Source organism: Peromyscus leucopus, chromosome X, assembly GCF_004664715.2.
Source record: "Peromyscus leucopus breed LL Stock chromosome X, UCI_PerLeu_2.1, whole genome shotgun sequence".
Classification (NCBI taxonomy): domain Eukaryota; kingdom Metazoa; phylum Chordata; class Mammalia; order Rodentia; family Cricetidae; genus Peromyscus; species Peromyscus leucopus.
In genome coordinates this window covers 39,890,869-39,913,173 of record NC_051083.1, presented here as the reverse complement: position 1 = coordinate 39,913,173, position 22,305 = coordinate 39,890,869, and the positions used below count along the sequence as shown (strand labels likewise).

The 22,305-nt window shown below is 38.3% G+C and overlaps 1 protein-coding gene across 1 annotated transcript; it reads right to left on the bottom strand.

Moving 5' to 3' along the window:
• Positions 1-14,667: 14,667 nt before the first annotated feature.
• On the bottom strand, positions 14,668-20,058 carry LOC114686654 (odorant-binding protein-like). Its single transcript, XM_028861290.1, has 6 exons — positions 20,002-20,058; positions 19,407-19,546; positions 18,108-18,178; positions 16,504-16,614; positions 15,723-15,824; positions 14,668-14,705 (listed from the first exon to the last, which is right to left on the bottom strand). Exons 1-6 carry the CDS (start codon positions 20,056-20,058, stop codon positions 14,668-14,670), a joined length of 519 nt encoding a protein of 172 aa, XP_028717123.1.
• Between the last annotated feature and the right edge of the window lie 2,247 nt (positions 20,059-22,305).

The following is a 22,305-nucleotide window of genomic DNA, read 5'->3' as shown; positions in this document are numbered from 1 at the left end:
CATCAAGAGGACTGGCTCTATTGTGCTGCCCACGCAAGGTGCAAGGCCTGCTCTCCAGAGTATTGCAGTTGGTGGCAGGCAGGGGCAGCTCTCACCCTTCTGATTTCAGAGCCAGTTCTCCCACCTGCCTCAGGTTATGCAAAAGTAATATTGATGTCTGTGGCCCATGTTACTATTGAAGGCCATGTGGATGTGGATGTTTCATGCTGCCACCTGGAGCCCTGTTGATGCATGGGATGTGCTGCTGTAGGGGGCCATGTTGGTATAAATGGCCTGCACTGCCACCTGAAGACATGTTGATATCCATGGGGGACCATATTGGTGTCTATGGCTGTGTTGTCCCAGAGACCACTGGATGCCATTGGTCTGTGCTGTCATCATGGACTATAATGGTCCTGCAACAGATGGGTGGATTGATGTCTGTGGTCTGTACTGCTACCCCAAGACCATGCTGAGGTTTGTGTCATGTTCTGATGCCAGAGACCACATAGATGTCGGTGGTCTGTGCTGTCACTGGAAGCCATATGGAAGTCTATGACCCATGTTCCTGATGACTATAAAGGGCAAGGAAGCTACTTTTGCAATGATATCAATGACTGCAAATGCACAGTTGAAAAGGAGAGAGATAGAAGGCTTCTGTGACAACTCCTACACCCACCCCACCCTAACAGATAAAAAAGAAAATAACAGCCTACACAGGAAACCATTGAAAAGAACCCTTAAAAGTTGTGATAAGGATGCAGAACTGTAGCTCTTCATAACTGATGGCTTCTTGTGGGGGAGGCATGTAAATGGACATTTTCCATGTCCCAACTGCCTGGTCCCAAATAACCAATGCAGACATAATATGAATTATAAATGCTGGGCTGATAGCTCAGGCTTATTACTAATCAGCTCTCACATTTTAAGTTAACCCATATTTCTATTTATTCTTTACCACATGGTAGTACCATTATTAGCATGGCATGTTCATCTCCTGCTCCCTCTGCTTCTGGCTGCTGACTCTTGACTCTGCCCTCCTCTTTCCCATCATCCTTAGTTTAGTCACCGCACCTATGCTTCCTGTCTGACTACTGGCCAATCAGCATTTCATTAAACCAATTTGAGTGGCAAATCTTTACAGTGTACAAGAGAATTATTCCACAATATTTCCCCTCTTTGTCTAATTAAAAGGGAAGGTTTTAACTTTAACATAGTAAGGTTATACACAACAAAAAAAAACCAGTTATCGAGGAATCAATCCCCCCCCCAAGACCTAGCTATACCACTCTTGGGCATATACCCAAGGAGTGCTCAATCATACCACAAGGGCACTTGCTCAGCTATGTTCATATCAGCATTGTTTGTAATAGCCAGAACCTGGAAACAACCTAGATGCCCTTCAACTGAAGAATGGATAAAGAAAATGTGGTACATATATACAAGGGAGTATTACTCAGCAGAGAAAAACAATGACATCATGAGGTTTGCAGGCAAATGGATGGATCTAGAAAAAAATCATGCTGAGTGAGGTAACCCAGACTCAGAAAGACAAACATGGTATGTACTCACTCACAGGAGGATACTAGATATAAAACAAAGGATGACTAGACTGCTACTCACAACTCCAGGGAGGCTACCTAGAAAACAGGACCCTAAGAAAGACATGGGGATCGCCCAATGACAGAGAAATGGATGAGATCTACATGAACAACCTGGACGTGAGTGGGAGTAATGAAGGGCAAGGGTTGAGGGAAAGAGAGCTTAGGGGAGTGGAAGATCCCAGCTGGATTAAGAACAGAGAGGGAGAACAAGGAATAAAAGACCATGATAAATGAAGAGCACATGAGAATAGAAAGAAGCAAAGTGCTAGAGAGGTCCCCAGAAATCCACAAAGATACCTCCAAAATAGACTACTGGTAATGGTCGAGAGAAAGCCCTAACTGACCTACTCTGGTGATAGGATGGCCAAACACCCTGTCATGCTAGAAATCTCATCCAATGACTGAGGGAAGCGGATGCAAAGATCCATGGCCAGGCCCCAGGTGGAGCTCCAAGAGTCCAGTTGGCAAGAAAGAGGAGGGACTGTGTGAGCAAGAATTGTTGAGACCAAGATTGGAAAAAGCACAGTGACAAATAGCCAAACAAATGGAAACACATGAACTATGAACAAATAGCTGAGGAGCCCCCAACTAGATCAGGCCTCGGGATAAGTGAGACAGTTGATCAGCTTGAACTGTTTGGGAGGCACCCAGGCAGTGGGACTGGGACCTGTCCTCAGTGCATGAGCTGGCTGTTTGGAACCTGGGGCTTATGCAGAGACACTTTGTTCAGCCTGGGAGGAGGGGACTGGACCTGCCTGGACTGAATCTACCAGGTTGAGCTGAATCCCCAGGGGAGTCTTTGCCTGGAGGAGATGGGAATGGGGGGTGGGCTGGGGGGAAGGTGGGGGAGTGGGGGCGGGAGGGGGGAGGACAGGGGAATTTATGGTTGATATGTAAAATTAAATTAAATATAAAATAAAGTTTAAAAAAACAGTTATCGAGTAAGAATTACAGTTACAATATCCTGTCTATTTGTATTTGACAAAATCAGAGAAAACATTTAATTATCCACCCTATCTTGGTGGGTCCAAAGTTTTATATCTAATTTACCCCTTTATCATAACTAAGAAAAATTATAACTATGACTATCTAGTAGTCCTCAACTCCATCAAAGACCCTAGAAGAATGAAATGTTACCTAATACAGGGATATCAGACTGCCTAGACAGTCACCCAAAGTTCCTCTATAATGTTGGAGCATCCAACAGGTCTAGCATATCTGACAGACTTCCCTGTGAAACAGGGAATTTTTGAAGGACTATTTTAATTTGTCTTGGCAAAGTTCGGCAGTTGCCTTTTTTGCGTCCTGCTAGTCAGTTTGAACAGTAACTGTCAGCAATTGAGGCAAGGGCAAGGTTTTTTATGCCCACATGGCTAGCTTTTGCCATAAAGAAAGCAAATTCCATATGGAGTTTCTTTGATGCCATCGTCCTCTCTGGAGTACACTGGTGCTGCCAGGAACAGATGTGTCTCACTGTCATGAAAAGTCTAAGTTATTAAAACATTTAAAATGCCATATTCTGTAGGTCTTTGAAGTGTTTGAAGATTACCTGTCTATCTGAAATATATATCTGTATACCTAGAAAACCTAACTAACATGACTATAAGCTTAACTATTACATATGAATATTAATCTGTATTTCTTAATTATACATCACATTTCTAAATGGGTTGCATAAACATAATATCTTAAACAAGTGTAGAAATATAGATATAAAATTAACTTTAAATTTGTATCAATAAACTAAAATCCATACCAATGTAAAGTATGTAAGATTAATAGTTGTTTTTGAATTAAAGCAGATTCAATAATCTACCCTTTTATTCTATCATCTCTATATACCCCTTTTTCTTTTCAGAACAAGATCCCTGAATCTAATCTCAGTTTGTTCAGTTTTTTTACTGAGCATTATCCATAACAACATGTAACCAACCCCCCCTAAAATGATAATAAGTATCCATAACCCATTTGGGGGGAATGTGAATGTAGTTTTCTAGACTACTTCTTGATGATTGGGGTCACTGGTAATCTTTGGGGGACTCTGAGAAAATTCAGGATTATGGTCAAGTCCTGAATGGAGAATTCTGTGAAGCTGGATCATCTCACCTAGCACCCTTGAAGCTGTTCTGGATACAGAACTCAGAGGAAACTGCAACAGAAATCACGCACTGAAACCTTGATCATCTGGGCCATTAGTTCCCATCAGAGATTTTTTCAGGGATTCTTCCTTGATAAAACCTAGTTTTTCTTAACCCAAAATGAATCCACAGCCTCTCATTTCCTGTGGAAATAAAAGAAGAAACTCTTTCCCAAAGTAACCTAACTTTTGACTTAAATTTTGAGGTCAAAGTTTTTTTTTTAATTTCTACGTTTGTTTAATATAGCAGCTTTCATTATCAAATGTCTCGTAGCAGTTATCATTTGTTCATTAGTAGTCAGACTGCAACCCACAGCTCAAGGGAGGCTAGCTAACAGGGAAAGACACTAGGAGGGACACATGGATGACCCTGTGAATGAGAAGTGGATGAGATCTACATGAACGGACTGGGTGTTAGGGGTGGAAGAGGGCGAGGAGTGGGGGATGAGAACATAGGGAAATGGGAGGGTCAACCTGGAACAGAGACAGAGTGGGAGGGCAGGGAGGAAGATACCATGATAGATGAGGACTCGTGGGAATAGGAAGAGGCAGGGTGCTGGGGAGGCTCTCAGGAATACACAAGGTTGATTCCACCTTGGTATGATAGTAGTGGTCCAGAGGGTGCCTGGACGGGTATACTCTGGTGACCAGTCTAGAAAATAACCTAGCTGTCTCCATAGAGCCTTTTTCCAGTGACTGATGGAGGCAGATACAAAGATCCATGGCCACACACCAGGCTGATCTCTGAGAATCCAATTGATGAGAGAGAGGAAAGATACTGCAGGTGAGGGACAGACTTCAAGATCATGATGGGAGGACATACAGAGATGATCAGCCACACCAGTGGAAGCCCATGAACTGTGGACTGGTGGCTGTGGAACCCCCATAGGACTGAACTAGGCCCTCTGGATATGGAAGATGGTTGTTCGGCTTGAACTGTTTAGGGGGCACCCAGGCAGGGGGATCATGATCTGTCCCTGTTCTGTGGGCAGGCTTCTGGAAAACAGTGCCTGTGATGTGACACCTTCCACAGCCTTGGTGCAGTGGGAAGGGGCTTGGACCTGCCTAGGCTCAGTGTGCTGGGCTCTGATGACTCCACATGGGAGACCTTGATTTGGGGGATGTGGGGATGTAGGGTGACTTGGGAAAGAGGGCTGGGGGTAGAAAGAGGGAAGAAGGGGGATCTGTGGATAGTATGTGAAGTGAGTAGAAAAATTCTTAATAAAGAAAAAATAAAAAAAATAATAAAAGACTGTTTGTTTTCAATACCTTTACAAAAAAAGGCAGAGAAAGATTTGCCTTCACAGGACCTACTTACAATAATTCTCAACCGGTTAAGAGATATCAATGGAGGGTCCTCCCACAGGTAATGATGAATAGCCCAACCCTGTGCCAATATTTTGTACAACAGCCATTGGAAGTGATACGTAAAAAAATTCCTAAATCTATAATTTATCATTATATGGATGATATTTTACTAGCTGACTTAAATGCAAATACTTTAGAAAGAATGTTTGAAGAAGTAAAGAAAAATTTTCCTTGCTGGGGCACAAAATGGCTTAATGGGCAAAGAACTGCCCTTGCCTCAAATGCTGACAATACCAGTCCTGTCCTTCTGGACAAGCGGGACACAAGGAAAAGTGACTTCTGAATTCTGCCATGACAGGGTAAGATGGTCTTTCAGAATTCCTGCTTCTGAAAATTGTCTGTCAGATACTCTAGGCCTGTAACCAATTTGAATGCACCAACAATGCTGAGGAAACATTAGGTGACTGTCCAGGCTGCCAGATGTCTCTGTCTATTCTTGCAAGATTCCCAAAAGTTGCTTGCATCCATCTACCATTTCTCAAGTACCATTATATTCCTTCTCAGGTCTTTTATGGGATTGAAGACTAGCAGTTATAGTTACAACTTAGTATACATATAATATCTTAGATAGAACATATTAAGGTTCTTTAGGATTTAGGTTCAGGTTCTTTAGGATAGGACACCTTTTGGAATGATCTTTTTAACATGCCATTTACCCAAGCTCTAGACTTCTCTGGATTTTATGATGTGTTTCTTGCTTGATATTGTTTGCATTGATTGTAGTTCCATCTTATCTAGGTCATTATCCCTCATAACTCCTGGACAATATTTGATAACCATTCCTTTGTATTAGGTTAGAACCTTCTTATATAGACAAAAGGGGGAGATGTAGTGGGTAGCCATTCCAGCTTTGATCTGGAAGTTCCAACCCCCATTGAGGCTTTGGTAACTGTCACACCTATAAGGCAGGGCCAAGAGAGGACCCTAAAGACCCAAGATCCCGATATGCCATGCTCTCTTGGTTTCTGGACCCTGGACATTGGAAGTAGACCGAGCAAAGTTCTCCAGAGAACAATGCCGGACCACACTACGGCCTTCCCAGACTCTGTAAACTATACATTCACTTGTAAGTTGCCCCACAGAATAACCTCCCTTTTAACTATGTGGAGTGGCCTACATAATTTCACCAATAGTCAATAGTAAAGGTTTAAAAAGGGATTTTTCCATAACCTGGCAACAAGCCAATGAAATAGTAAGGAAATGTCCTACTTGTTCCTTTTAAATTCAGATGCCATTACCAGCAGCCCAAAGGGTACTCAGAGGAATAAAATCTGGCAGCTGGATGTGTTTCACTTTTCAGAATTTGGAAAATTGAAATATGTACATCGTACCATTGATACTTATTCAGGATTTCAATGGACAACTGCTTTGAGTTCTGAAAGATTCTGATCTGATTCTATAATCACTCATTTGCTAGAAGTTATGGCCATCATGGGTGTACCTGCACAAATTAAAACTGACAATGCTCCAGCATATTTCTCTGGTAAAATGAAACAGATTTTTGCTTATTACAATATAAAGCAATATTACAGGTATACCACACAATTCTACAGGCCAAGTAGTTATAGAAAGACCAAAGAGAACTCTGAAGGATATGCTAAATAAACAGAAAGGGGTAACAAAAAACCCAGAAATAGACTGAATAATGTTCTATTAACTTTGAATTTTCTCAATGCTAATGAGAAAGGAACAGCTGCAGAGAGACATTGGATAATAGAAAAAAACTACAGAACTAAATCATCCCATATATTTTAAGAATGTGCTGACCTCAGAATGGAAACCAGGATATGTGTTATGTTGGAGACAAGGTTTTGCTTTTGTTTCTACAGAATAAGATAAGCTGTGGATACCATCAAAATTGAAAAAGGTTCGATTTGAACAAGAGAGTCCTCTTAATTAGAGGGAGGTGATAGTTCCTCAACTGGCATGACCATCCACTTTAAAGTAACTTAGATCATTAACACATGTATTTTTATTTAATCAAATATAACTTGCCAAAAAGGAAACTCCCCAAAATTAGTCTTGGGGAAGGGTTTTTGTTTTTCTCTTTTGGGAGAATGAAGGCTAAGGAATCTGAAGAACACTGGACAAATGAGATATCTGAAGAAAAAGGACAAATCATCTAGAAAAAAAATGCCCCAAGAAAAAAGAGTAAAATGACCTATTGGTATATCATCTATAAAATTTCATAAGTCTTCCTAAAAGTTTTTTTCTACTCTTCTCTAAAGAAATTTAACACAACAGAGCCTGCCAGCACCCAGCTGGACTAATAGGTGAGTCTTTATCCTAATACCCAAACACCACAACCCCTAGGCTTTGGGCCCACGGGCACAACCCTGTGTGCCTACACCACCACCCATTGTAGTTCCAGTTTCAGGCCAGTTGGCAGGCAGACCTCCTGCACACAGGACAGACCGCATCAGACCACATAACCCAAGTCCCTTCTCCCCCAAATCCCACCCACCCTCCCAGACTGCAACTGTTCCCTAAGACTGAGCCTGCCAGCACTAAGAGGCCAGTTGGCAGGCAGACCTCCTGCAGAAATGTCAGACTACCACCATCTATCACAAGCTGAGACTGCAGCTACTCCCTGAGGCAGAGCTCACTAGCGCCAGTTGGACTAACAGCTTCTCCCTAAGGCAAAAATTCCATAAGCATCAACTAGACCAGAGTATCAATCAGAAGACAACATGAAAAGACCAAACCTAAGAATAATACAGATAGAAGAAGGAGAAGAATACCAACTCAAGGGCACAGAAAATATATTCAACAAAATCATTGAAGAAACAGTCTTTTAAATCAATAGCTATGAGAGGCCATCCTTTGGGTAACAAAGTAGGCAAAGGAATTCCAGATTGTAGAAAGTCCATTGGCTGAATTACTTTGTTAATTGCTCTAACGTCTGTTACCATTCTCCATTTATCAGATTTCTTTTTAATAACAAATACAGGAGAATTCCAAGGGCTGGTTGATTCTTTAATATGCTGAGCATTTAACTGTTCTTCTACCAGCTCTTCTAAAGCCTGGAGTTTCTCTGTTGTTAAAGGTCATTGATGAACCCATACGGGCTTGTCTGTTAACCATTTTAAAGGTAGAGCTGTTGGTGTTTTTGGAAGATCATCAGTTGTTCTGCCCTGTTCTTGTATAATAAGGATGGCTGGTGACCACTCATTAAAATAATACCTTCTAATATTTCTCTCAGAAACATTTGCTAGTTTATGATTTGTTTCTGAGGTTGGAGGGATGTTAATCTGAGTACTCCATTGTTACAACAGGTCTCGACCCCACAGGTTCATAGCTATGTTAGCCACATACGGTTTTAATTTTCCTCTCTGTCCTTCTTGACCTATACAATCGAGCCATCTTGCACTCTGTTTCACTTGAGATAATGTTCCAATTCCTAACAGCTGAATGTTTCCCTCCTGAAGAGGCCAAGTTGGATGCCAAAATTCTGGTGCAATTATGGCCATGTCAGCACCTGTGTCTATGAGACCAGACAACAACAAAAAAAACATTTATTGTTATTGTTAATTTTGGTCTTTGTTCATTTATAGAAGTTTGCCAAAAATTTTTCTTTATGTTTTCTCCTGAATTTTCTGTTCTCTCTGTCTCAGCTGTTTCATCACCCTGATCAGCCTGGCTTATTCCAATAAGCATTAGTTTATTTAATTGCTCTGAGTAGGGGTTTCCTCTATGACTTCAGGAAAGGTCTGCACTGGATTTGCTGTGGGGGCCTGCCTGAGGCTCCTCTGGGAGTTTCCCAAAGACCGAGGCAAAGTATTACCTTGCCTGTCCCTTGCTGATCTACATTCATTGGTCCAATGTTTTCCCTTACCACATCTTCTGCATACTCTAGAAGGAAGGGGCATTCTGTTGCCATTGTTCCTTGAAGAAATATTGTTTCTAGGAATGGCCTGTTTACAGTCACTTTTCAAATGTCCTTGCTTTCCACATCCAAAACATCTGACATTCTTCAAACCTCTTGAAATTGCTTCTCCTATCCACATAGCATCATGGTCATGAGCATCAATATTAAACATGTCTCTAATCCAATCTTCCAAGTGTTCATATCTTGCCTTTAATGGCCTGATTATTCTATTTTGTGGTGCTTTTGCATTCTCAAAAGCCAAAGATTCAATTATTATCTTGCTAGCTTCTGAATTCTGGACCATTCTCTTTACTGCTAAAGTCAGTCTTTGTAAGAAATCCGTGAAGGATTCTTTGGGGCTCTGTATAGCCTTTGCAAATGACTCAGTTTTCTTTCCTTGTTCCTCAACTCTGTCCCATGCATTCAAGGCTGTCACTTGACATAGAATTAGGGTTTGGATATCATATAAACATTGTGTTTGTATTGCAGCATATTGGCCTTCTCCAACAAGCTGATCCTGGGAGATTTGTAAACCTTTATGCCTCCATTGATATTCTATGTTATTAGCTTCCTCTTTGAACCACATTTGCCACTGATGCTGTGCCCTGGGTTCCAGAACAGCATTTACCAGCTGTTGCCAGTCCTGTGGTATATTCTTATTGTATGTTGACCAGGAGTTTAACATTTGCTTTACAAATGGGGATTGCATGCCATAAGATACTATTGACTCCTTAAATCTTCATAAATCTAACATTTCAACTGGAGTCCAAATATTTTGTGCATTCACTTGACCAGGTAGTTGCTGTACGGTTACTGGATGAATTAAAGGTGATTGTATGAAAACAGGCTTTCTTTCTGTAACCTTATAATCCAATCCTGAAACAACTTCACTGTTAATTTCTTCTGTCTGTACCTGAATTTCTCTACAATTCATTTTAACAGGTTTAACAGGTTTTTCTAAAGCTTTTATCCTGGCACGTAAATTGACTATCTTTTACATAGTAAAATAAGGATAAGGAAAGTAATAATGTGCATAATTCCATCAACATTAATCTTCTCATATAGTTGTTCTATTTTCAGACTGCCTAAAATTTTATCAAAGCCCAATTTTCTTACAATGTACACATAATACCCATTTGGTTAATATGGAATTTTTTTTCTCTTATCAATAGTTTTTTTCTTTAAAATATCTGATATCTTAATTGGCTTGCCAAGTCTGCATAGAACAGTGGAAATCTGAGGGAATTTCAAAAAAGCTACCTAGCATCTGAGGTGGGAATCCAGAGAGAGAGAGAGAGAGAGAGAGAGAGAGAGAGAGAGAGAGAGAGAGAGAGAGAGAGAAAGAAAGAAAGAAAGAAAGAAAGAAAGAAAGAAAGAAAGAAAGAAAGAAAGAAAGAAAGAAAGAAAGAAAGATGCAAGTTCTGGCTAAAAACTGAAATTCAGCCAAATGTTACTGCTTGAGCTGAGTCTAGCCTGGTCTTCAGCCTCTTTAAGCTTCAAACATGTGCATTGGCATTTTGACCAAAAGCAGCTCTATCTGCAGTTGCGTGTAGCTGTTGCAATTACAGTCGAGTGCAGCCTACTGGTAGGTCTGGCAGGCCTGAGTTGTTCATAGCACCAGCTGCAGGTAACCACTTGTAGCTATGGTTGGTTGGGCCTGGGGCCTAGGCTGAGCTAGGCTCAAGCAGGGAGCTGGGCCAGGCCACCGAGTCAAGCCTAGCCGAGCAGTTTTTAATGAATTCTTGCAACATTGGGTGCCAAATGTAGATGTAACAGTCTTATTAAATAAGAAACACAGAGCCTAATGCAGAGTTAAAAGCCAAAGAGGTCAGAGCAGTAGCTAAGAGCTGAGACTTAAAACTGCCTTCTTACACTTCCTGCCACTGCCATCCTTCCCCTCAGAAAGAGACCTACTTCCTGTGTGTCTGTCTTTTTATTGACTTTCTGTTCTTCCTTCTTATTGGTTTTAAACCCAACCACATGACATCCTCGTCACTGCCTGTCTATACAGACTGCTAGGTCTCTATGGTTGGTATTGAGATTAAAGGTGTATGTCTCCATGCTGGCTGTATCCTTGAACACACAGAGATCTGCCTGTCATGTGATCAGGATTAAAGGTGTGCATCACCACTGCCCGACTACTGCTTTGGCTTGCTATTAGCTCTGACCCCCCAGGCAACTTTATTCATTAACATACAAATAAAATCACATTTCAGTACAAATAAAATATCACCATACAACTGTTTACTAACTACTGTTTTCTCAAGCACTCTGTGACAATCTTTCTTGACACGATGGTCAGAATCAATACTAACAGAAGAAAGAATGTGATAGATATATCTATGGCAATTAATCTCTCCCAATCTATTGATATCTATTTACACCATTCGTTATTCCCATTGCAGTGGGGACGATTTTTAGTTTCATGAGGTCACAGTTGTCAGTTTTTGGCCTCTATTCTTACAAAATGGAATCCTGCCTGGAAAATACTGTCTTACACCTGTTCCTTGTAAGATACTGCCTATGTTGAAATACTAGGGTTTCTAGTATTTGAGGATTCAGATTGAGGTCTTTGATCCATTTCTATCTAATATTTGTGAAAACTAATAATGTGAGTCCCACTTCATTGTACTGCAAGTAGATACCCAGTTTTCTCAGCAGGGTCCTTGAAGACGCTTTCTTTTCTCCAGTGTAGGTGCTTTGCCTTTTGCTAAGGTCCACATGGCCATAGTAATGAGTCCTTGTATTTGGCTCTTCTACTTGATTATCTTGCTCTTTAAGACTATTTTTGTGCCTGTATCCGACTGAAACTTTCTCTCCGACAATGTTTTGAGATTATCATGGACTTACTTCACTTCCCCTTCCTTTTTTCCCACCTAAACCATCCCATATGCCCTTTGTGCTCACTTCCAAATTCATAGCTTCTTTTTCTGGAATTGTTCTCACATAAACATATGTGTGTGTTTATTCCTATGATTTTTCCACATAGGAAAATACAACCTGTTCAGTATGTATAATGTTACTTATGTGTTTACAAGCCTACCATTTGGTGTTGAATAACCAATTAATATGCTCCTCAATGGAAAGATTATATCTCCCAATCATGGCTTTCATCAGTTGCCTGTGAGTTTTATCTCTAGGACTGAGGCCTCATGATGTTTCTCCAGTCTACTCTGGCATGCCTATTGTTGTTGTCATCCTTATTCTGCTGCTATTGAGCCAGTCATATAGATGACACCTTGTGGGTATAGCTTCTGATATTACGAGGATAAAGAATCTCATACCAAACTCCCTGACCCTCTGGCTCCTTCTACCTTTCTGGCCACTCTTACACAATGTTCCCTGAACCTCAGTTATGGAGATGTTTTTAATATACTCCATGGGAACCAGGCTCCACATCTCTGCCTTCTGATTGGTTGTGGTTTTCTGTAATCATTCAGTGTGTTGAAAACAGAAGTTTGATTTAAGAGAGGTGAAGAATACACTTTTCCATGGGTATAAGCACAAAATTGTGATGTCTTTGTGTGTATCATTGTTGTTGTCATTGCTGTTGTTAAGGGCTATGCTTGTTTAGTAAAGCGGCAGTTATTTATACTGTACATCACATCATTGGTCCAGGGTAGTTAGCTAGGTTTTTTTTTTTTAACATTCTAGCTCTATAAGATATCTTAAAGACAGCAATAATAATTCCTCCTGTATTCATCATTTACCTCAGAATTCATCATAAAATCTAGAGTCATTTCTGGTTCCATATGAAAATTAGGATGTGTATTCTTTCTTATTTGTGTGAAGAATGTTATGTTTTTTGTTTTCTTTTTTTAATTTGGCATTGCATTGTATCTGTAAATTTTTTTCTGGATGATCATTTCTCCAATATAAATTCTACCATTCTGTGATTATTAAATGCCTTTTCATTGAGTAGGATTTTTCTCAAACCCTTTCTCCTGAGATTGGAATTTTACTTTCTTCTTCTTCTTGGTTATGTAGCACCCAAGATATTTTCTTTTAAAGAAAGATGCTATTTTAAATGGGATTCTGTCCATAACGTCTTCCTAAGGTGGCTTTGTTGTTGGAGTACAGAAAGGGTGTTGATTATTGTAAACTTATTCTCTCCTTGTCATGTTGTTTAAATTGTTTATTCTACTACTTGTGTTCTGGTACAATTTGCCTATATCTTAGGTATAATAGTGTGTCACCTGAAGTTGAGGATAATGTAAGTTCATCTTTTTCATAGATGTGTGCTTTCAATTTCCTTCTCTTCCTGTATTGCTCAGTGTAATACCTCCAACACAATATTGTAAAGGAGTGGGGATAGTGGTCACCCTGTCTTCTTCAAGATTTTAGTAGGTTTCCATGTAGTATTTCTACATATAGGATTGTGTTGGCAAGTTAGTTTGTCAGAGATAGCTTTTAATATTTTGAAATATGTTCCCTCTGTTACTCTTCTCTCTGGGAGTTCTATTTATAAAGCATGAGATATGCTGTCTAAGGCTTTATTTTCACCATTGAGTTAATCCTGTTTTTGTTGCCTTGAGTACATTTTATGACATTTGGTATTTATAGAATTCTGTATGTTCAACCAAGCCTGTACGTCTGTAATAACGAATCTTTAGTCATTGTGGTTGATCTCCTTGATACGGGCATGTATTCATTTTTCTACTAGGCTTTTAAGGATGTTTACCACTATGGGTGCCATATGAAAATTATGTAAATGTACATTGAATATACATAATTTTCAAAGAATATTACTCAAGTATGTTTTCTAGAGTGACATTGTTTAACTTACCACACAGAGAAAGGTTAAATAACTGGGTTTTTTTTCAACAAAAATATATTATTGTTCCTTATTTATATCTTTTACTGTTAAATATTGAATGTAATTTGCATCTGTTATATCTTTACACTTCAGGAGACTGGATGTAGCAACACTGTCTAAAATCTTTACTTTCTCCCTGTTCCAAGCCCTTTTAAAAAATTTCATCTGCCTTTTCTATCTTGATAGCTAACTACATTCTAAGGAAGCATTGTAATACAAACAGAAAATTGTAATATTTACATGCATATTTGTAGGGCTTCATATCTATGGAATATACTTCTCCTAAATTTAATCTATTCTTCAAATGTGAATGACTCATGTGCACCCTAGTAAAGCATATCCAGATTCATTTGCTTACTGAAGTCATTTAACAAAAGATAATCTCCTCAGACGTACTTTTGAAAACTGACTTCATCCTCTCTTTTAAATAATGTGGAACTCAAAGGTAAACACAAAGAGGTTGTTATATGAAACCTTTTAGTTTGTTAGGACCACTCAACCACAAATCACAATTTACAACTGAAAGAGTAAATATGAAGCACTACATAAAATTCACTTCTGCAGTGTTCTTGTCCGTGGCTCCAGTAATTGTGACATTTCCAAGTATTACAATAGGTTTTAGTAATACAGATATCATTTGTTACACCAGAATGATTATTTTAATTAGATTAGTGGATATTTATGTGCTTTTTGAATGAGATCATTTTCACACGGTCTTTATTGCTTCTTGAAATGCTTTATTTAATCATTCAGAAAAGTAGGAACAGCTCATAGATCATGAGAATGGAAAGGAGAGATAAGTCAGGAATTGGATATGTGGTATGCTGACTTCACAGGAGAAGGGACAATTCATTCAGAAAGAAATGGTGATTTATATGTGATACTGATTCCGTGGTCAAGAGGATATGACCATAATTGTCATCCGGTTGTCCTCTGTGCAAACATGAAAGCAAATATGAAAACATAGTTGAAAGGGCAGGAAAGATTTCATCCTAGAGAGTGCATGAACACAAAATTAAATATAACAATATAGACTATAGAAAAGGGATTATACACAAACAGTTTCTTTCCTGGAAACCACAAGTACTTTAAACTTTGGATTCCATTAGAGCACTGTGTACAGGAAATAATGACATTCTGTGGCCTCACATGAAAGTTGAGATTGAGAGGATTCAAAGAATACATAGAAAAGATCAGCATGCATGTACCATATCTGTAGCAAATAATATTCCATAATCATAAATAAACTAAGAATTTTCAAATGACAAGACACTTTTTCTTGATCCAATATTACACAATATGAATGTATTAGTAATTCTGAATAAGATAAATGTCCTTCATATGAATAAAAGTATTCTATCCTTCACTTTTGACACTAAGATTTTCAGCTTTAAATGACAGATAATATTCTGTCCTGATTTTGTCTAATTTTGAGTTCATTGTTTTCCTTTCACATACTTACTTCTATTTTTTTATGTAATAAGCACAAATACATACAAATATCAACATGAATAAGCATGTCTTCTGTTTCTACTCACCTACAGAAGGTCTTTACTTGGGACAAGTATCTGTAAAAGAATATGAATGGTGTAAGGAGAGACAGAAATGTTATCATAAGAATATAAGAACAGCTCGCCAATGACTATTTCTTCAATAACAATTGAAAGAAAGCATATAACTAGATACAATCTGAATGAGGGGATTAACTGAGCAAATAGATGATATATAGGTAGATAGATAGATAGATACATACATACATACATATATACATATATACATAAATACATACATGCATACATACATATTACTTAAACTCTATATGTATGCATACATATATTTATTAATATACATCAATACACAAACATACACACACACGCATATATATATATATATATATATATATATATATATATATATATGATATAGCCAAAAAAATTTCATTGACGTTACCTGTAGCCAGAACATCTCGAATGTTTTCTGGTGGAATGTTCTTATTCTCAGCAAATTTCACAAGTTTTTCATGTTCTTCTTCATTTAAAGGCCCACCTTTTCCTACATTGCATAAATGACAATGTCAGAGACATGTTCAGTAGAATTCTGAAGAATTTACATTGCATCCTTAGTGTCCCAACATGGTGTGCAACAGAAAATCTCAACTTCTCCAAATTCATGTATGCTGGGAGGGTCAATACTATCAATAATAATTTCCCCATGTTCCATTTAATGAACTCTAAATGGTGGTAAGACATACTTTCCAGTGTTCTATGATGCATCAAAATAAAAACTCTTTTCTAGAGAATTCGCACATCTAAATCCTACCCACTTTTAAAAACATAACACTAGGGAGTCATGAATGCCTCTCAATGGAACCTTCACATTTCTCCTGAGTCTATACTCGAGAGTTCATGTTTTAATTTCATACACACTTGATCAAATGACACTCATAATGGTCTGAACTTTAGGAAAACAATATTTCCTCTACTCTTTCTAGTGAGGAAACATGAAGACAATATTTTCCAATAGCCTCACCCCTTGTCACTAGTCATCAATGACCATTCTATTTGAATTACAATATAATGTAAGAGTTGGTCCACACATGAATAGGATTGTCATTTGGTGAACAGGAATTCAGAAATTCCATGATACTGTATTTGGGGGTGAATCTGCCTGAATCCTCTTTTGCAGAGTGATACTTTTGCTACATTTTCAGATAATCCCCTACCATTCTTACCAAGAACAAAAATCAAGTTTGTTTCTGTGCCGGCACTATCCACATTCTTACTGGTAAAGACTGCATGCTTTGGTGTTAAATGCACAAGTTTATAGTTGTTGTCACCTTCATCTGTAAAATGGAAATATTTAAAAACTCAGTGTCAGTCATTTTTCTACTTTATTTAATGTCACCTATTTGCTAAACATTAGTATTGACCTTGACTCTAGCAATCATCTCTGATTCGATATCACATGTGTGCACATGTGTTTCTGTAGTCATTTATTTTGGATATCCATCCCATCATAATATGGTGACCAATCATTTCTGCTCTTCAAACCTGATAGTGGATCTTAAGTACAGACACTTTCCCTTTTCTCTGAATTTTTTTTTGTCAAGACTTGTGTGAACAGTCTACTGGGTATTCCTTTTCCTTTCAACCAGATCCCAAAGCTCATTTGTCAATTTCCTGAAAGTGTATTACATTGGTGTCACATCATGATAATACTTGGTGAGCAAATGAGTACATGTGCAAAAATAGACGATACTACTTAGTAATATGCACAAGTTATCATCTTGTAAGGTTATTGATGCAAAAGATGTAAAGATGAACATTTTGAGTATACCAGACATACATATTGTATGTGTCTGTGTTTCTGTGTAGGTATGCCTGTCTGTCAGTCTGATTCTCTCTCTCTCTCTCTCTCTCTCTCTCTCTCTCTCTCTCTCTCTCTCTCTCTCTCTCTCTCGTGTGTGTGTGTGTGTGTGTGTGTGTGTGTGTGTGTGTGTGTGTTTATATGGTATTTCTACTTACTGACACTTATTAAATGGTAAAAGTGGTTCATGAGATAATTGAAGGAGTTAGGATCTGGTCATTTTCTATTACAGGACTACATTTTAATATCCATGTTAAGTTAGGAAAACATTAGACTTGCCAGATGAATGTGTCCTCTGTTCACTTAAGATAAAAATCAAAAGTCAAGTGTGTATAATTCAGTGGAATGGAATTGCTATTACTTTAGCAATTTTTAAAAAATTGAAGGAGTCAGTCTGAAATTCTTAAATAGATTTCCTTCTAACTGCTTTTAAAAATTGAAGTTTATCATCCAATAACATAAATGTTGTGATCTGTCCAAAATGTGAGAAAAGGAAACATTGAAAAAGCACTGTTAATTTAAATTATTTATGAATCAAAGATGACACATCATGTCTTCAATATAAGTACTTGAGAACCTAAGGCATGAAGTTTAAGGAGATGCTTGAGGACATTGAGGCCTATTAGTGAGTGACAGGTCTGTCTGATAGCAAACTGAGACACTGTATGAAAGAAAAAACACTGAATATCAACTAGAAATAAATTTTCATGCAGAAAAACTATTTGAAGATATCTTGTTAGAATTATTTGCATTTTTAGGTAATAGTGTTCTTCTCCATGTAAATTTCAGATGACTTACAATGTACTCTGACTTTGTAGTGTATCTCAGTTCATTGGAAGGATTGATAACTTTCTGAGAAGCCAAAATTTTTCTAGATTCATGTCCCTATGTGTGGCTGAAGTATTAGCTTGAATGTGCACACTCACATTGCTTTTGTTCATAAAGGAAACTCCTAGATCCTGTACTTACATTGGGTTCTGTAGGAGCCATCTGCTTGCTTATAGCCAGTGACTGTGGTCTTTGAGCATTGGCCATTCATACTAAAATTCAAACAGAGAATCCATGGTTTATTCTTTATAACTTTTAAATTCCTATTAAAGATCTTCAAATGTTATAATGAACTTCAGAGAGTCATAGTATCTATGAACAGTGTGCAGAATTAGGACTTACCTTACTGTTCCTAATTCTTGTTTAGAGTTTGTAATCATACAGATGACTGGCTTTATTGGTGCCCATTAAGGCAATTGCTCTCTATCGGCTCTGATGGCTTCCTTATCAAAACTATGCTATTCACTGAGTATGATTTTCATTATGCTAATTCTCTTGTTCTATTCCAACAATATTAGGAACACAAGTTTAATGCATGTTTTAAGTGCTTTTATTTGTATCCTGAAACATTAAATTGTGGCTACAAGACAGAAATGGTTCTAAGCATTTTAGTCCTAATGGCGTTATGTAGTGTTTCATTAAACATAGTCATCCAAATGCCAGAGAGAGAGTCTTAAAACCTAAAGCTTCAGAGAAAGGGATTCATAAGGTAGATTTATCTGTCCTGTTTGTGGAGGACTTTTTTTGTTTGTTTGTTTTTTTCGAGACAGGGTTTCTCTGTGTAGCTTTGCGCCTTTCCTGGAGCTCACTTGGTAGCCCAGGCTGGCCTCGAACTCACAGAGATCCACCTGGCACTGCCTCCCGAGTGCTGGGATTAAAGGCGTGTGCCACCACACCCGGCTAAGGATGCTGCCTTCTTTTTTTTTTTTTTTTTCTTTTTTTTTTCTGGTTTTTTGAGACAGGGTTTCTCTGTGTAGCTTTGTGCCTCTCCTGGAACTGACTTTGGAGACCAAGCTAGCCTCGAACTCACAAAGATCCGCCTGCCTCTGCCTCCCAAGTGCTGGGATTAAAGGCGTGCTCCACCACCGCCCGGCTGTGGAGGACTTTTATGACATCATTGATTGGATAAGATAACATGCATGGTTTTGACCTAAATGCTCACATATGAGAACCTTAGAATCTCCAACATCGAATATTAGAGAATAAAATTCAACCACAATCCTTCAGCCACAAGGATTTCTAAATAAACACTCATGGAATTGGAGACAGTATCTAATCTCTGTGTGGTGTCCAGAGATACCCCATCATGGAATGATATAATCACATTGCTAAAGATGTGATTTCGTGACCAGAAGAAAAAAATTCCCCTATAAATTAAACAACATAAAGGCTGAGAAACATAATAGTCTGCTCAGGTTACATGGTTGACAATTTACTTACTTGACATAAAATGTGACTCCCATTTCACTACATTCCTCATTACAAGTAAGTTCACGAAGGTAGATTCTCAGAGGTCTTTCCACTTCTATCTTGTCAACATTGTCAGCAGCGATGGCAACTGTTTCCCATTCTCCATCAACCTGAAAAAACAAAAAGGCAAAAAAAGGGAGAAAAATAAAACAGGTCATTAAAGTATGATTTGGTATTCTCATCTCTGATCCCAGTCCTTCGAAATATGTTAAATAACGAAAACTACCAATCAATAATATTTTATTTATTAGTTCAAGATTGTGTATCTATAGCTGTAGAATAACACAGGGTAGTATGATGACTTGATTAACACAGCATTTTGGACTTGAGACTTTGTCGAACTGCTCATGTTTTAGCCTCTTATGCTCTGCAAATTAAACCTATTGTTTGCTTATTTCATTTGTTTCATCCTAGAGAAATATGATTGGAAAAGCATATCTCAGTGAAGGTCAGAAAGCTTATTTCATGAATACAGACTTGCAAGGACTAACTGAATGACACATCACATCCACAGAAATATGCTATTGAGGAAACTCAGACATAGGCACAGACCAAATGAATTTACCTCCGCATGAGCCTGAGCCAATCCAAATGCCAAAGCCAGCAGCAGAAACTTTACCATGGTGGTACCTGTCTTTGGTCTTCTGCAGAAGCTCAAAGAAGTTCAGTGGATGTGAAGGAACTGAACTGACAAAGATTTTTATACAGCTGGTTAGAGGGAGTTTCATGGAATCAACCAATGATTCTGCACCACAGCAACCTACATCCGTCTGGTATTTCCTCTTTGGCCCTGCTGAATGGTGTATTATATCATATCCCTAAACTAAGAAGACTAGCCTTAAGGTCAGGTTATGTTGGGATGATTAATTGAACATCCTGTCAGAAAGAAAGGGCTATCCCTGTGAGAACATTAAGGAATGGCTTTGCCTCCAGAACTATACTGGTGGGTAAAGGTCACAATGTGTATATATATATGTCTTATATGATTTATTTACCCAACATGACATGCATTTTAAAATACATCCTGAATCTAAGCATAATACTGTGCAGTTAACTGAATTTAAACTGTGGCCTGGGATACATGAGCCAGAGTAACCACACTCTTAGAAGACAAGATTTTAAAACATTTGGGGGATTTCTTATGAGGATGTTGGTATGTCTTGTGCTACTTTTAAGTCTTTCCATACATTGACTACTCTAGCCTTCCAGTATATTAATTTCAGCTACCATGGTACAGAGCTACAAGAGCTATCATCAAAGCTTAACTGTGTGAATAATAGGAAAAATGCTGATAGATATCCACTGGTAATAAAGAAAAGTATCACTGATTAAAATGAACAAAATCAAGTGAATCAGCCTATAATGTCCTCAGAGAAATTTTATAATTGTGCAAAGGGACTCTACATTCAAGCTGAAAATAATGCTTTACATTTCCTAAAGCGATGACCCTCCCCACCCAGTTGACTTCTTTACACATCAAAACCAAGGTCTTTGTTGTGCTTAGCCATAGGATTTTGTCATCCATTTCTAGGAACCCCCAAGAAGAATATCAGGACTCTGCAGTTCTTGTTTCTCCTCTGGGGCCTCCCTCTCTAACACATCGAATCACCTACAGTTAGCACTTTGGTAATTTTGTTTGACAACCCACAGTTTCTGACTACACCACTACAAAGAGTTAGTCTGTAATTTATGACACTTTCTTTAGATTATATCCTGTTATTGTCTCTATTTTTTCAGTTTTTGAGATTATTCCATAATAACATCATTCTGCACTCCCCTTTCTTCCCTCTAAACTCTCTAATATGTAGCTCCTTCATCTATTTCAATTTTGTAGACTCTTTCTTCACTAAATGTTGTTACATGCATATGAGTTTGAATGGTCACATTTGAGTCCTAACTTTTATCTGAAGATTTGGAGCTCAGAATAACAGAAGAGACCTAACATGCCGCATTTGTCTTTTTAGATCTGGGTCACCTCACCCAGTAGGATCTTTTGTAGTGCATGTCATTTACCTGCAAATGTCATGAATTCATTTTCCTTTACCTTGGAATATTATCACATAGTGTATAAGTATCACTATTTCATTATCCATTAGACAGCTGTGGAATATTTTTGTTGTAAATAGAGTAGCAATGAACATGGATAAGAAATTATCTATGAAATAGAATATCAAGTCATCTAAGCATATTTCAAGGAACTATATATCTGAATCACACAGTATATATTTACCTTCAGAAAACTAAGAATTCTCCACACCGCTTTCCAGAGTTGCTATACAAATATGTAAATCCCAACAAAAGATGTCTCTGGGCAACACAATTGTACATGTATTCAATATCTCTCTGTGTGTCTCTGTCTCTGTCCTTCTCTCTCTGTCTCTCTCTCGCGCTCTTGCTTTCTCACTCTTTTGCTCTGTGTGATTGTGTGTGTATTTACATGAGTGTGTGTGTGTGTGTGTGTGTGTGTGTGTGTGTGTGTGTGTGGTCAATTGTCTCTCTTCAGGTCCTGGACCCATTTGACTGGATTTTCTCTTTCTTATATGATGTGTTTTAAAATTGTCGGGTTTTCTGGATACTCATTCACACCAAGCATGTTTGCTTATACTGGACATAAAGTAGCCATTTCCTGTCTTCTGAAGATTATGGAAGAGGACTTCACTCATGGGATTTTACACTTCGATTCTAACCTAAGGGCCACTGATGGGTTGGAGCTAGGAAGAACTTTGGCCAGCCTTATTCATTCTGCTTATGAAAACATTAGGGCCCAATCGTTAGTTCCAAAGCTAAGAGCACACATGTAGCCCTGATTAAACTCAAACTCATAGAGCCACAAATAAAATTAAAATAAATGATACTGTGAAAGGGACTT